This window comes from Melanostigma gelatinosum (genome assembly GCF_949748355.1).
Source record: "Melanostigma gelatinosum genome assembly, chromosome: 11".
Classification (NCBI taxonomy): Eukaryota; Metazoa; Chordata; class Actinopteri; order Perciformes; family Zoarcidae; genus Melanostigma; species Melanostigma gelatinosum.
The window spans coordinates 3,386,659-3,401,680 of NC_136644.1; the positions used below are offsets into that span (position 1 = coordinate 3,386,659).

Genomic DNA, 15,022 nt, shown 5'->3' on the forward strand with positions numbered 1-15,022 from the left:
GGCTCCCCTGACTGCATGTGACGCGACCTAACCAAAACATTGCTTTGCATTTTTGGCCCCCAGCCAAGCAGCCTGGGGGCCAGGTTTCACAGAGTGTGTGTGTCCATTCAGAAATGAATGCAGGCTTGAGCGCATGTGGCTAAACTGATTGCTGTTGATCTGAGAGCGTCCATGTGGCTGCTTGCTGGTTAGTGAGAAGCCAGGGAGGGAAAGATGGATGGTCCCTTCAAGCCTTAAACAAGCTTCCTCCACACGGAGCACCTGCTTGCCTGATGCCAGGGACGGACAGCGAGCCAGCGCAGCGGCTCTGGAAGGCTGTGTTTACTCTGGGAAGTACGTAGGCCAAGTGCCCTCATCAAAGGCTGGATTCTGACTGAATCTCAATGAAGACATCCAGTAGCAGCACACGGCAGATGGGAGGTTCTTTTACTGTGTCTGCCCAGTTCTGTTATCTCCCATCCTGTAGCGTTAAGACCAAGGCCCTGTTCGTCGTTCATGGTGATCACTGATAAGCTTGATTTGATTCGGATATGTACTTTAGATAAAGTGTCATTCCTCAGCTCTCTCCACCTTCAGCTGTGCAGCTGCAGTAAAGTGCTGTCTCTGATCCATGCTGAACATGGCCTCTACTCACTTTGCGTCATTTCAAGATAGGAACAAATCTATCCACTACTCGAACTGAACTTTGAAGAACTGAGTTAGCATTTTAACCCGAGAGTCATGTTAGGCTGGGTTTGTTAAGCAACCTACTGTTCATTTTAAAAATAGAGTAGTAGTAAAACAGGAACCAACCATTGGTGGTCTTGTTAGATGAAGAGCAACAGGTGACTTTTTGTGCATTTCTTTTTATTTCATTTTTTTTTTGTTCACAGACCTCAGACATGTCATGAAGGTAAATACAGGCAACACCTTCCACTGTGACTGCTTTTTCAAATTGAAAACCACTTGTGCCCCGCCTACCTCAAAAGTTGTGATCACAGTTGCCTGCAGCACAACAGGGCGCTTAACTAACGTTCCGAAATGTCCGGTAATGAATGTGGGCCGTCCCCAAAATTTTATCTTTCTTTTTCTGCATCATAAGTTGAAAATCCTTCAAAGTCACCTGTTAACATAAACAAAACATCAAAAGTGATTTGTTCGTTTGTTCATAGATGAATGATTGTGTTTGCCACAGAGCTTATTTTCTGCAATAATCCCAAAAAATGTTGTCGAGGGAAACTTTCGGGTTGGCCTCCAAAAATGAGTCATCCCTGCAGCACTTGATACCGTCGTATACTGTGTACCCCGGTAAACTGTCAGGAAGGTAGGAAACATTAGATGGTACCCAAAGCCGAAGTGACATCCCCAAACGAGGACACACAAATCGTATTAATTAGTCGGACAGGACGGCCATAATGCGCTCACATTTCCTATCTTTTTCCGCTGTTTTAGTCACTTCCATTTCTAACAAATCCTAGCTCCCCAGGCTCTCAGCATCATGTCCACACCTCTGGATGGTGCGACATCAATATTCCTCCTCCACCCAGCAGGAACCCTGAGTGCTGCTGGATTCTCTGGCGTCGCACACCGTTGGTCTGCCAGTAGTGATGCTGTTATTATCGCTCCGCATCTTGTTTCTGTGTCGTGTGCTGCAGGGATCAGCAGCCAGTTGGCATGTTATCTCATTAATGTCCCACTTCTGGGTGCGTTTGTGAACAGTTTGACTGTGACGGAGGAGTAAAGTTAGGTGTATGCTTGCTGTAGTGCCTTAAATATTACATCATGGCTTATCTTGTTGTCGCAGAGCTTAGTCGTGCACTTTCTTAAATTTTTGTAAAAAGGAACCAACTCCTTTCAGGCATGACTCCTACAAATACTGCTGAAAGCAAATACATTAAAATGATGATAATTCAAGATTAGTATTTAATTGATTCTTACTATTAATATGCAAGATGTGCTGTTTTAAAAAAAAGTCCTGCCCTTGAGTTAATATTTTGCCAGCCAAATTAAATTATTTACAGGATATTCAAGCTCTCAACCTTCGTTCCAATACATATGTTGTTTAGATCAAAGTAATCTTATTTTTCTTTACTCTTCCTTCTTTTCTAGATCTGGGATCTCTGTCCTGGGATGATTTGGAGAATGACCTTCCAGATGAGTTGATCCCTAATGGAGGAGATCTGGGCCTGATGGGTGGGATGCCTCCAAATGTCGGCGCAGCACCTGGAGCCGGTGGGCCCAGTGGCGTCCCTGTCGTACCGGATGCAGCCGCCAAGCACAAGCAGCTCTCGGAGCTCCTTCGAGCCGGCAGCACCTCCGGTATCGCAGGCGCGGGGCTGAACTCTGCTAGCCCTCAGGCAGGCGGTTTGGGGCCTCAGCTGGGGACACCGCTGAGAAAGAGCCCCCTCGGCCAGGGCTCCCCCAACAATCACCCGTCCCCCCAGGCACAAAAAGCGGGAACGCCGACTGGAATAGCGGGACAGAACAACAGCAATACTGCAACAATGGGCTTGAACACGACGGGCTTCAACCAGGCCATGATTAACAATAGCCAGGGCCATGCCGGGCAGGTGATGAATGGTGGCCTTGCACCTGAAGCTGGGAGAGGACGGGGAGCAGGAGCGGCAGGCATGCAGTACCAGGGGCCGACGATGCAGGGGGCCGCTCCGGGACCAGGAGGAGCAGGGAGTGCGTTGGCAGAAACACTCGCCCAGGGGGGGCAGCATATCGGTGCAGCCCAGCAGGCGGGCAACATCAACAAGGTGGGTCACACACCCCTTTTCCACCACTTTTATTTTAAGCATAGGATTTGTTCATGTTTAGGCAAGAATGCATCGACACATATGGAGCATGTTGCTGGCTGATTCTTTTTTTATCTGCACAGAATTGTGTGGATGGGTGGAAAGTACCATTTTAACATTGGACACAGATGAATGTGATCCATTTGGAATCTTCCTCAGATGCTTGACTGATCCAAACATGTTAAGGCGGTCAATATTATCTTGTTACCCAGCAACTTTGAACTCAAGTGGAGCCATAATTTGTGAATCCTGGATACCTTTACTTTATATAGTTGCATTCTCTTATTTTGAAATTAAATCAACTTTAGCGGACAATGAAAACTATGATCCGCTCTCATATATTTGGCTTGATGCTTATTTTTTACTGCAGAAGTTAAAAGTACTCTGTTGAGTTTTCTCCATATGCAAACAAAGTTTTGTTTCTGACCAAAAAAATACAGCGTATGTTACAAACCACAGAAAACAAACATGTTAAAAGCTTTCCCCATCTCCTTAAAACATTTTCAAAGGCGTTGAATGTTTTTTTTAAAAACCGGTATCGTTTACGTAGACCTCTGCCCTCCTCTTCTCGAATTTGATTGGCACATTGGTTGCCTTTAGTAGGCATCACCACCAAAAACTGTTGATGTATATTAATAACCTCTGCAGTGAGCAGAAGTATTGTTGCATCGCCTCTGTACTTGTGGCATGGGTCTGCGTGTGAGCATGAGATACTAACAATATGGCCACCCTCTCATTAAACACTGCTCTACAGCACCAGTAATGGTCACAAACTCAACAGGGTACCTTTTTTAACTGTTTTTTTTCTCCTCTTTTCTGCCCAATCTTCGATGCAGAAAGGACATGTACTGTGTCGCTGCTAACCCCACTATTGGTCTGATGAGTTTGTACACAGCTATGTGCTACCTCTGAGAATTCAGGGTGTCATCGCATCAGAAAGTATGAACTTGTTGCTCTGCCTAACCAAAGAAAATAGCTGAAGAAAGAGCTATTTATGGGTTGGATACACATTTTTTGCTATACCCACAAGTGGCCACAGTATATAGTCAGTGAGCGCTAACTAGTTGCTGCTATATTAATGTTCAGAATGTTAAATACAGCTCATTTTAATGGTCTCCCGCCGAGAAACGAGTGAGAGCTGCTTCTCAGCGGGCCAGTGGAGGATAACAGCATGTAGAGCCAGCGGCCGCACGCACGCACGCACGCACGCACGCACACACACACATCTGATATCGCCAAACCTACCTCTGTGGTCCTATTTTAAGTGGGGCCTTGTTCTGCATACAGTGCTTCATTTTTTAAATGCATTTGTGAGAGTGTAATTGCTCGCTTAATTGGCTGGTTGATGAGATCGGAGATGCTTCATGACCGGCCGTAACGCCACACCACTCGTGCTTTGTTTCAAATGGCTTGGCCCACTCACGCGCTCTTGTGCGGCGTGTGTGCGTCTGTTTGTACACTCTGTCGGTTCATCTGCACAGTCTTCTCTCCCTGTCCGCTCATTTTCTGAGCTCGTGTTTTGGTACTGAGTCAATAGATATTGCCGTCAACTGTTGAGTCGTCGTTGTGATGAGTCTTGGGACTCTAAATGATGTGTGTGTGAGAGTTCGTGTTGTCTTTGGCTGCTTATACGTATGCTTTCCACCAATGTGGTTTCACAAGAAATCAGTAGGAAGCCATCTATGTTACTGTCTGGGTCGGAGCCAAGACACTGGAGCGGTATGTAACCACAACACATACACAGATGCTGCAAGCTACTGAGAAGAAACCTGGACAGATAGTGAATGTGTCTTTCGAGGATTCATTCTTAAATAGTGTGTGCACATACTTTAACCACACGAAAGAATAAAAACTGATGTAGAAGCAGGACTGTCAGCATTTTTGCAGGAAAAGGTGTGTGTGTGTTATAAGCTTAGCCCGTCTCCTGTGATTATCATGTCACCAACAGCTCTAGAGATGAAAACCACGAGACCAAGTCTTTCTGTGTGACTTCCTCCGTTGTGCTTTAATTGTAGGTTAAATCTCTTTCTGGGCATCTGTGTTGGTTAGAGGCCACTGCCGATCCCTCCTGCCCCACGCTCCTTTATTATTGTAAATGCACGAACACTCCCCTCGCTTTCTCTGGCTTATTGGGTGGCTGCTTGCCCTGTCAGTCACGTAGGGACTGGCATTGTAAAACACTTAATCAGTTAGAATGACAGAGGGCGAGTGCAATGAGGGAGGGAGGGAGGGGAGGCTGAATAGTCTGGCCCGGCAGTAGAGCTTTGAGATGATAGTTGGCAACTGTCCTGACTGCCGATGTGTGCCGGGGGGGGGGGGGGCTGCTGAATAGGAAGAGCAAAGCAAAGGGTGTGTGCATCTGCATGTGTGTGTGTGTAACTTTGTGTGTCCGCCTGCTCAGCTGTGTTGAAAGGCTGCCAGTGTCTAGTCCACTCAGCTGGGTCTTTTTTATCTGGTCTGTTGGAGCGGTGTCAACAGCCTGAGGGGATACAGCCTGGCCTGGCAGAGTCTGGTCTGGTCTCCCAGCAGCTTTGTGGATGAGAGAGCGCCAGTTGATCAGTGTGTCTGTGCAGCTTGGTACTAACACTTATTTTATAGTGCCTCACATCTTAATGGATGCTGTCATGATTCTTGTTGAGGGTGGGCTATGTGAGTACATTACCTCGCTCTCGCTCTCTGTGCGTGTGTGTATTTAAAAAGTTAATTGATAAAAAGAAAGTGTAAATTATAGTGGTGCAATGGATCATGAAACTCATCTTAAAACACGTATTGGATCTGCACAAATTAATAAAAGAGAGCAAATATGACCTTTTTAGAGATCCCTGATCACCATTTTTTGCCGCCAATCATTGATGATCCATATTGGTAGATACAGAGCCCTGTTTTGTTTAGTTATAGCAGCTGGTCTACGAGGCTCAAGACTATTTCTTTGACACCGTCCCAAAATCAGGTCAACCACTCTGAAGTCAATGTAAACCATCAAAGTTTCTTAATGTTATCCTTTTACTTGTATAGTCATCTATAATGATTGGGAAATAAAAGATTGTATTTTCATTGATTTATTAAATCTTGTCATTAGTAGTGTTAACGTATTATAAACTGTGTAGAGGTAGTGTGAACTGCTCATATTCCCTCTCTAATATCTAGTTATGTTGTCCTTCAAACCACTGTTTATTCAAGTTTCTCACCGAAACAACATTTTCACGATTTTACGAGAATGAAAAACCACTTTGCCAAGAAAGAACAGAATTCATCTGGGGGCTCCGTTACCCACCTACTGCAATGTTTTTAACTCTGTTGTTTCTGGTCTTTCCACTGGTCTCAAACTCTGCAAGGACTATCTTAAGAAGGGAGTGGGAGGAGCAGGAGGAGAGGTTGTAAATGTTTCTGTCGTGGAGCGCTGTACAAGTCCATCCTGCCAAAAGCTCACGTCATGCTGAGCTGTCCCGGTGCCAGAGCATCGGCTGCTCTAGATCGAACCGAGCACAGTCACCCTGGCACAGCTCCGATAGGGCCTGCATCACCAGAGGGGGTCCTGTAGTGACACATTGGCATTGAAATAAAGGCAGAACCTTTGGTGGGAAGTTTGTGCTGTTTTGACTAATGTGGGTGAATAATAATTACATGCAAGTAAACAATAATCTGTCTGAACATCAAGACTTCTAGCTGTGCCTGTTTGCTGTTAAGAAAGAATGCAGAGTCTGATTCAGTTCTGCTAATGGCGGCCCATGATTTTCAGATAGTTAGCTGTTCAGAGAGCATTGGAATGTAAATGAAAAACAACTGGTGGAACAGTAAGAAATACACAACATTAATATTTTAATTACTTTATAAACTCTCTGACCAAGCTCAAATTATGTATTAAACATGCCGACCTGTCTTGATGATTTGTAAGTCTGTGTCCAACCCTTCAACTCAAAAAATGGACATGCCAATGTCCTTCTATCATCAGTGTTTCAGTACTAACCATGTTCTACAACTAACACATGTTGAAGCATATTGCAAATTCTTTGGGTGGGCAGTGTTGTGACATTGACAGCTTTGCAAGCCCAAAGAAAAATGTGTAACCCATTACAACTTTTGGCATTTGTCATTTTCTTTGTCATCCATTCAACAGCAGGCGGCGATGCTCCCGCTGGCCGGCGGCGCCGGTGTGGCGGTGTCTTCAGCCGTCCCCACAGCCGACCCGGAGAAGCGCAAGCTGATCCAGCAGCAGCTGGTCCTGCTGCTTCACGCGCACAAGTGCCAGCGGCGGGAGCAGGCCAACGGGGAGGTGAGAGCCTGTGCCCTGCCTCACTGCCGCACCATGAAGAACGTCCTCAACCACATGACCCACTGCCAGGCCGGCAAGTCCTGCCAGGGTGAGTCGGAGCATTTCGAAGCAATCGGAAAAGTTGAAATTGAAAACTTTTTCTGAAGTCAACTCCCCCTTTTTGCTGTTGAAGAATTTGCTGCTGTGTGGTCACATGATTAAAGGTTTAACACAACATAAACTCAGTTCTTTCTAGCCGCCAATCAATGTTCATTGCACTCTTGACAAAGTAAACAAATATAGTATGGTTATAAACCATTTGATATCTGGATCTGGTGTGAAGTCTCCAGCTTTGCCGGGGATGAAGGCTGGAGTTGATATGCAGACAGTGTTAGCTAGCTAGTTAGCTAGCTATGTATAGATAAGAAAGATAAGATATATATATATATATATATATATATATATATATATATATATATATATATATATATATATATATATATATATATATATATATATATATATATATATATAGAAATAAGTTTAGGGAAATAAATAGGAGACAAAATGCAAGGGAAAAATAATATATAAATACATAAATAAATAGATACTCAAATGAAATAACTAAATAAATGTAACAATAAATGTATGCAGAAATAATATTCAAAGTTCAGCTAAAATGTATTTAAAAAAGAAATGATATAAAAGTGCAGATACAGGAATCAAGACAAAGATAAATAAATAAAGAAAACACATTTTATGAAATTAAAATTTAATGAAAATATTGAAATTAAAAACTGCATAATATATGATGTTGATATACTCTTTTAGTCATGGTATTGATGGGTTTTACACCTACCACAGTCAGAAAACAACAGATGAAACCAGCAAGCGATGAAAAACATGGTGGGGAAAAAAATACTTTAAAATTTCATCAACATAGAAAAGGATTCCCCTAATGGGACAATCGTGTTCACTGGATGTTGAGATTGGACAGTGAAGATTAAAACTGTGTAACACACATGGACTATTCCTATATTTCAAGGAGGAAAGATGCTTAGTGGCTCGTGAATTTCTACCTTCATGACCATGAAAATGTTTCCCTTAACTCCTTGTTGCTCATACTTTGGGGATTTCCATCCATTCTAATAACAATACTCTCCTCCTACCTGCTTGCCCACTTGCATGTGTGCTGTTTCTCCCCTATGTTGTCTCTCTGTAATGGTGATATTGTGTGCGTCTGTCTGCTGTTAAACCACCAGCATTGCTGAAATCAAACATTCCCCTCAAGCTACTCTCATCTATATTTGCTTTAATATCTTGCTCTGGCCCTGGACTTGAATGCTTAAGTTAAATTTCATGCCAAACCAACTCCGAGGCCAAGATGTGTTAAGTGTGAAGGAGTCAAAGTCTCTGTTCATTTCCTCTGACTCAGGATCTCTGCTTCTGAAACCTCAGTTTGTTCAGGTATAGTTCATTCTCCATTGGGCCAAATCAGTGGCCTTCCAAGAACAGAACCTTTTGAGTTTTTGGGCCGACGCATTTCTTTTCTCTATTTTCACTTATTAGCTCTCACTGTCCATCTGTCTCGCTATCTACACATTTATCTAATGTCCAATAGTCTTTTTTTTATTACTTTATTCTGTTTTTCAAATTTTGAGCTGTCTCGCATGCCTCCACGATAAATGGAGAATCAAAAAACGCAGTAAAACTGAAAATCTGTTAAAGTCTCACACAACTCGTGCAGTATCGGCTAATCCAACTCTCGCTACTTCCCAAACACATGCGTTTTTGCCAAAATCGTCCTATTTAAAACCTTTCGTTCACTAACGTCTCATGCAGATACTCGCAGAGTGCATGTGCCAGCATAGGACGGTAGTGGAGGAAGTGTTTTAAACAAGACTTGGACTGTAGACTTTGGGGCATATAAGAAAAACAAAGTCCTCTCCCTAGAGTTGAGCGCTTGGTGGCAAACTGTCAGCATTAAAATACCGAACCCTCTAAGTCTCTTATCGTTCCGTCTCTTTTTTCTCCTTGCAGTGGCTCACTGTGCGTCGTCCAGACAGATAATCTCCCACTGGAAAAATTGCACACGACACGACTGTCCCGTCTGCCTGCCGCTGAAGAACGCCAGCGACAAGCGCACCCAGCAACGTGAGTACAAGCAGCAGGCTCGGGGCCCGCTGTCGCTTGACCATTGATTTGTATGTTTTACTATTCAGGCAATTCATTGCTCCTCCACATTTACTAAAAACACTCGGTGAGTGCGAGTGGTCCTGCTGGGCTTGTAATCTGATACACAATAAAGAAAGGAGTGTGATGGAGCGGGGGGGGGTACATACAGAGAGCGTGTGCTAGAGGCGTCTTGCTGAGCCATTGGCTGCTGGGCTGTTTACTGCTACTCCCCTCTAGAGCACAGCCGAATTTGACACTCTCTGCCTCGCACTAAAACAGTTTTTCTTTCTGTTCTGTTTTTTCACTCTCTTCGTGTAACTGTTGTCACAGATTCACAGTCTGTTCTTTTGTGCCCGGCCATCTTTTCCGGATTACTTGAACTAGTTACCCTTTTTTTTTTACATTTTCTCTTGCTTGTTTTCTATTTCTTTACGTCACCTCTCTGCTCAGCATCTTTCATCACTTACAGCATTCCAGAGTTGGTCTGTCCCTGTTTGGCTTGCATGTTAAAGAACATGATGCAGAGGCTTGTCTCTCCTGCCAACACAAGCAGAACGCAGTATTTCTTTATCCTGCCGCCTCCAATTTTTGTCTTTTCACAAACCAAGAGATTTTCTTTAGCCCGACCAAAGCCTGAACCCAGAAAAATATGCTAATGCTCTGTCCCCTGAAGGGATTAATGCATTTATTCAGTTCACTGCTCTTTCAATCATTTAGCCTTACATTGTGTTCTTACTGTGTCGTTTTGCCACGTGACGTCATCTTGCCAGAGGTCAAAGTGTGTAGGCATGTGTGTTTCGTTTCTAGGTCTTCGCCAAGTCTTGTCGCTGTGTTTTTAAAAAGCAGATTCTTCTCATATTTATTGGGCTTGGCACACAGCATCAACATTTGCATTTTGTTTGCGTTCTTTAGCTGGTGCAGCAGTGAGCAAGATGTTCCAACATTTCAACTTGTATATTCAATATGATTGTGTTTGATTGTGTTTTGGCCTGACTGCTCCGTCTCTCTCCCCAGCCATGCTGAGCTCCCCCAGTACGGGCCTCCAGAACCCCATGTCCTCAGTTGGTGTGGGCCAGCCCAGTGCTCCCACCATCAATACCTCAACCCCCATAGACCCCAGCTCCATGCAGAGAGCCTACGAGGCACTTGGGCTGCCTTACAGCAGCCAGACCACTGGGCGGGCCCCGGGAGGCCCCGGACAGACGGCAGGCGCACAGAACGCCCAGCAACAGCTTCCGCAGTTGAGATCCATCAATGCACTTGGTAAAACCAAACAACTTAGATTTCTTTATCCCTACACTTTTAGAACCCTTCCAATATTGGTTCCTTTCTAAAATATACAAATGTATATAATGACTGATATGCACAGCATGTGTGAATGCACAGCACTAGAGCTGCAACTATTAATTGATTAGTTGTTAACTGTTAAATTATTGGCAACTATTTTGATAGTCAATCAGGTTGAGTCATTTAAGTATGAAAAGTCTAAATTCTCTTATTCCAGCTTCTTAAATGTATATATTTGTTGGTCTTGTCTCTCAGTTGTGACAGTAAACAGAATAACTTTGAGTTGTCAACATTTTAAAGACAACAACCAATCGATAAATTAGGAAAGTAATTGACAGCTAAATTGACAATGAAAGAAGTCGTTAGTTGCAGTCCTACACAGCATAGCCAACTTCAAGACTCCTAAATGGGTCAGAAATGTATGTTAAAACAAATCGGACAATATCCATATATGTTTTTTTTTATCTGTTTTTTGTTGCTTAGTAACATAGTACGCTTTAGTTGTGTAAATGGCGGCCATATTGTATATGCTGAGCTCGATTTAAAAAAAAAAAAATGTTATTCAAGCAGTAGTTGTTTACTCAGTGTTCTGTATTCACAGGTAACCAGATGGCTCTTGGAGGTGCAGCACTGTCCGTGACCACTTCAGAACAGACGAACCTGCACACAGACTCCCTCCCCAACACACTCAACACTAACAAGTCAGTCCCAGCCAACGCCTGCATTGCATTTGTTGATCCTAAATGTTTATTTAATTGCAAGAAACCTAATGTAGCTACTTTTAAAAAGGTTCTGATGCAAATATGAGTGCAGTTGCCTGAAAAAAACTATATTTCAAAACAGAAATACAAGCCGTAACTTCTGTCGTCCTGTTTCGCCTCCAGTCAGCTGCTGTCAGACGGGTCAGCTGTGGGCTCATTGGGCAGCCTGCCCACAGCAGCACCCATCTCTGCCACAGGCACCAGGAAATCGTGGCATGAGCACGTCACTCAGGACCTGCGCAATCACCTCGTACACAAACTGTAAGTGCACAGCCCTGCTGGAGAACTGTCAGACTTGTTAGTGTCTTTATTTGTTAGTCACGTCTCTTGGCTGTTCTTTCTGATCCTGATTGTAAATGTACATTGTTTTTTTTTAAGTACAGTAGTCGAAATTAAATATTCATTGCTGCAATTTCTGTACTCCTTGTGGCAGAGTACAAGCCATATTCCCTACCCCCGACCCGGCAGCTTTGAAGGACAGACGGATGGAGAACTTGGTGGCCTACGCCAGAAAAGTGGAGGGGGACATGTACGAGTCAGCTAACAGCCGGGTAGGCTTCAACTAGGAAATACCTTGCTCACCCTATCTAGACCACACACGCACACAAAGCCATTTTTCTTTTTAGTAGATACACAGTATGCTCGTTTCTGTCAAATTTGCCACCTCCTTCCACTTTCCCCGTTCCTCCCCTCAGGATGAGTACTATCACTTCCTGGCTGAGAAAATCTATAAAATCCAAAAGGAACTGGAGGAGAAGAGGCGCTCAAGGCTGCAGAAGCAAATCATCAACCAGGCACCTCTGGCCACCCAGGGGAGCCAGCAGCCCGGCCTCCCCCAGCCCAGTGCCTTTGGCCCAAGGCCACAGAGTGAGTACAGGGTTCACAAGACGACAAATGTTTTTGAAAAGGACGAGTTTCAGAAACCTTGGACAACTGTTTGTGTCCTTGATATTCCTGATAACATATGCAGTTTGTTTCCATTTTTGTTATTAAAAATAATTAGTTGACATTACCCAGCTATGGTTGGGTCATAGTGATACCAATAACCTGAAGAGATTTTGCTATTGTCTACCTTTTTAAATGTCTGTGGTTTATGCCACATCATTGTGATACGATTTCTTGATTTGTCAGACACTTTATTCACTGACGAATGAATATTCTCATCTGGGTATTTTATCTTTAGAGTATGCGTAGGTGTCTAAATTGAATTTCCAGACAATTGCCGTATATCCAGCCATTTATCATGTTCGATTTCTTGTATTCTTGGAAAAAGTTGAGAATATTTAACCATGCAGCAGAAATGATTTGCCTTTTTTCATTACAACCGGTTATGCTGTTCTTCAAGCTGCTTTATGGTTTAATGGGTTTTTTGTTTTATAGATGGACCTATTCCTCTGCCCAACATGCCAAATCAGATCATGAATCGCATGCAGGTGTCACAAGGTATTTGCACACCGTATTTTCCAATTCAGATACAACGAAAACAAAGATGTGGAAGATTTACAAATGAAGAGGAACGGTAAAGATGATTCGGGGACAAATACGCGGCCACATTATCAGGAAGTCTGAATGAAGCAGAACACATGAACTGATGATTCCATGAAAGGCAAACAAGCCCAGGGAAGAGACAAAAGTTAGTGTTGTGTTAAAAGATGCCTTCTACTGCAGCTAGGAAGTACTTCAGCATACATACTACATAACTGTGTAGCTTAAGCCGCTTGAAAAATGACATCTGCTTTGGTATAACTTGAACTGAAAGTTTATGTATGTATGTTTTTTGATGTATAAACTTTCACCACTAGCTTTGATTGTGTAGTACTTCTGAGTTCCGTTTGTCCATTGCGTAACATTTTGGTCCGTTCTTCTGTACAGGAATCAACCAGTTCAACCTCATGCCTCTGCCCAACGCCCAAATATCCCAGACACCGATGGGAGCCCGCGCTGCCTCACCCATGAACCACCCACAGCAAATGAACATGAGCTCCGTCCCAGCGGTAAAGAAAGCAGAAAACTCCTGTAAAGAAACTCCTGTCACTGTGCTCACACTAACGCCATCTTTTCCTTTGCCTTGTTAGATGGGTATGTCTCCCTCCAGGATGCCCCAGGCCCAGGGCTTGATAGCCGGACATGGCGGTGGCAACATGGTCGGCCAGACGGCCAGCCAGGGACAGTTTCTGGCTCAGACCCAGTTCCCTCCGGGATCAACAACAGCCGCTGCAACGGGGGCCATGACTGTCACCGTGGGGCCCGGTATAGGCCAGCCACCTGCACAGGCTGCCGTCACCCAGGTGAGACATGGCGAGGGCTGTGGAGCTGTAGTAAACAAAGTGGGTTCACGGATTGGTTTGGCTGTTTTCAGTAATGCTATCCTTCAACAAAGTTGTGCTAATTCCGGGGGGACTAAAACGCAAACTACTTTCACCAATCATACTATGCACTAATTGCTCTTAGATTGTTCCCATGCCAATCACAAGGTGCTCACTAAACCTCAAATTGTGGGTGGTGTTGTGTTTGTCTGGTTGACCTTATGTTTGGCTGCTAATCTTGTGCGTATGTCTGCCTGCCACTTGTGTGTGTCCTTCTCTCCAGCAACAGCAGCAACAACAACAACAACAGAGCGCTAACCTCCCCATGAATGCACTTGGCCCCTTGCTGGGCCCTCAGCTAGCCTCCTCCCAATCCCCCTTGCACACCACACCTCCTCCTGCTGCCTCCTCCGCCTCCACGGCCGGGGGGGTCACTAACCTGCCGCACCCCCAGCCCTCTCGCCGCAGCTCCACCCCCACCCTCCCTGGCCCCGCCCCTGCCCAGGGTGTCACCCCGCCCCGTCCCACCCAGCCCCAACCCCAGGTGGAACTCCCTGCAGCAGCACAGACGCAGCAGCCCCCACCTCAGCCCCCTACCACGCCGGTGAGACTGAGACCCTCAGCATGCCCTCCAAACTCCCATCCCCTCTGACTGTCATGTACCAACCCGTCCCATCCACCTTTCTCTCTGATAACTGCATCTTCACCACTGCTTGTAGCATCCATCACAATGGGAATGTTAACATCTGTCAAAACGGAGCAATGAAACCAATATGGAGGGGTTCATCTGTGTTGTGGCTTCAGCCCTGCATGCAAAGAAATGCAATTGAGCCGTTGCCAATACCTCATATTTGTCTTGTCTGTCTCTGTCTCTATCCCTCCCTCCCCCGGTTCAGCTGTCTCAACCAGGGGCCGGTCTGGAAAACCGGGTGCCCACGCCAGCCTCGGCTGCCAGTGCCGACCTGCACTCGCAGCACGTCGGCGCAGACCTGCCTGTCCAGGAGGTCAAAGCTGAGGCACACCATGACCAACAAGAGTTTAAGGCCGCTGGCGGCAAAACTGAGCCCAAGATGGAGGTGGGTTGAATCCATGTGTTTTTAAATACATGTCAAGTAGTATGTTTACTATGCATAAAAAAAATATTTTATTAGTTCCACACAGTGAGTTATGAAAATGTTATATTTGGGAAAAGGAGAGCACAGTTATTGGATCGTAAATATCGGCAGATACCCTCAGCTGAGGTAATGAAATCTGTATCAACAGAAGTTGCATCTGTGAATCCTTAATTTTGAGAAAAGTTTCACGCCTTCACACTGACTTCAAGCCTCAAAATTGATTCCAATAGAAAAGTCAGATCTTCACCGTAGTCAAAAGGTTCAACTTGGTTCAAAACGTTGCCTAATCGAATGTGGCTTTCAAAATACACCTGCACCTACGTGACACGTGTATAAGTACACTCCT

The 15,022-nt window shown here is 44.7% G+C and overlaps 1 protein-coding gene across 4 annotated transcripts in view; it reads left to right on the top strand.

Moving 5' to 3' along the window:
* Positions 1 to 15,022, top strand: part of crebbpa (CREB binding lysine acetyltransferase a) — a 33,068-nt gene that overhangs the window by 7,245 nt on the left and 10,801 nt on the right. For 2 of the 4 annotated variants that reach the window (XM_079279477.1, XM_079279478.1), the window contains exons 2-14: positions 2,089 to 2,741; positions 6,898 to 7,141; positions 9,073 to 9,186; positions 10,222 to 10,470; positions 11,096 to 11,195; positions 11,379 to 11,516; positions 11,689 to 11,806; positions 11,951 to 12,122; positions 12,636 to 12,698; positions 13,128 to 13,249; positions 13,331 to 13,543; positions 13,845 to 14,165; positions 14,458 to 14,637. In XM_079279477.1, the coding sequence (XP_079135603.1) occupies positions 2,089 to 2,741; positions 6,898 to 7,141; positions 9,073 to 9,186; positions 10,222 to 10,470; positions 11,096 to 11,195; positions 11,379 to 11,516; positions 11,689 to 11,806; positions 11,951 to 12,122; positions 12,636 to 12,698; positions 13,128 to 13,249; positions 13,331 to 13,543; positions 13,845 to 14,165; positions 14,458 to 14,637 (2,687 nt within the window). The remainder of the gene's footprint in view (positions 1 to 2,088; positions 2,742 to 6,897; positions 7,142 to 9,072; positions 9,187 to 10,221; positions 10,471 to 11,095; positions 11,196 to 11,378; positions 11,517 to 11,688; positions 11,807 to 11,950; positions 12,123 to 12,635; positions 12,699 to 13,127; positions 13,250 to 13,330; positions 13,544 to 13,844; positions 14,166 to 14,457; positions 14,638 to 15,022) is intronic. The other 2 variants (XM_079279479.1, XM_079279480.1) reach the window with 1 other exon arrangement.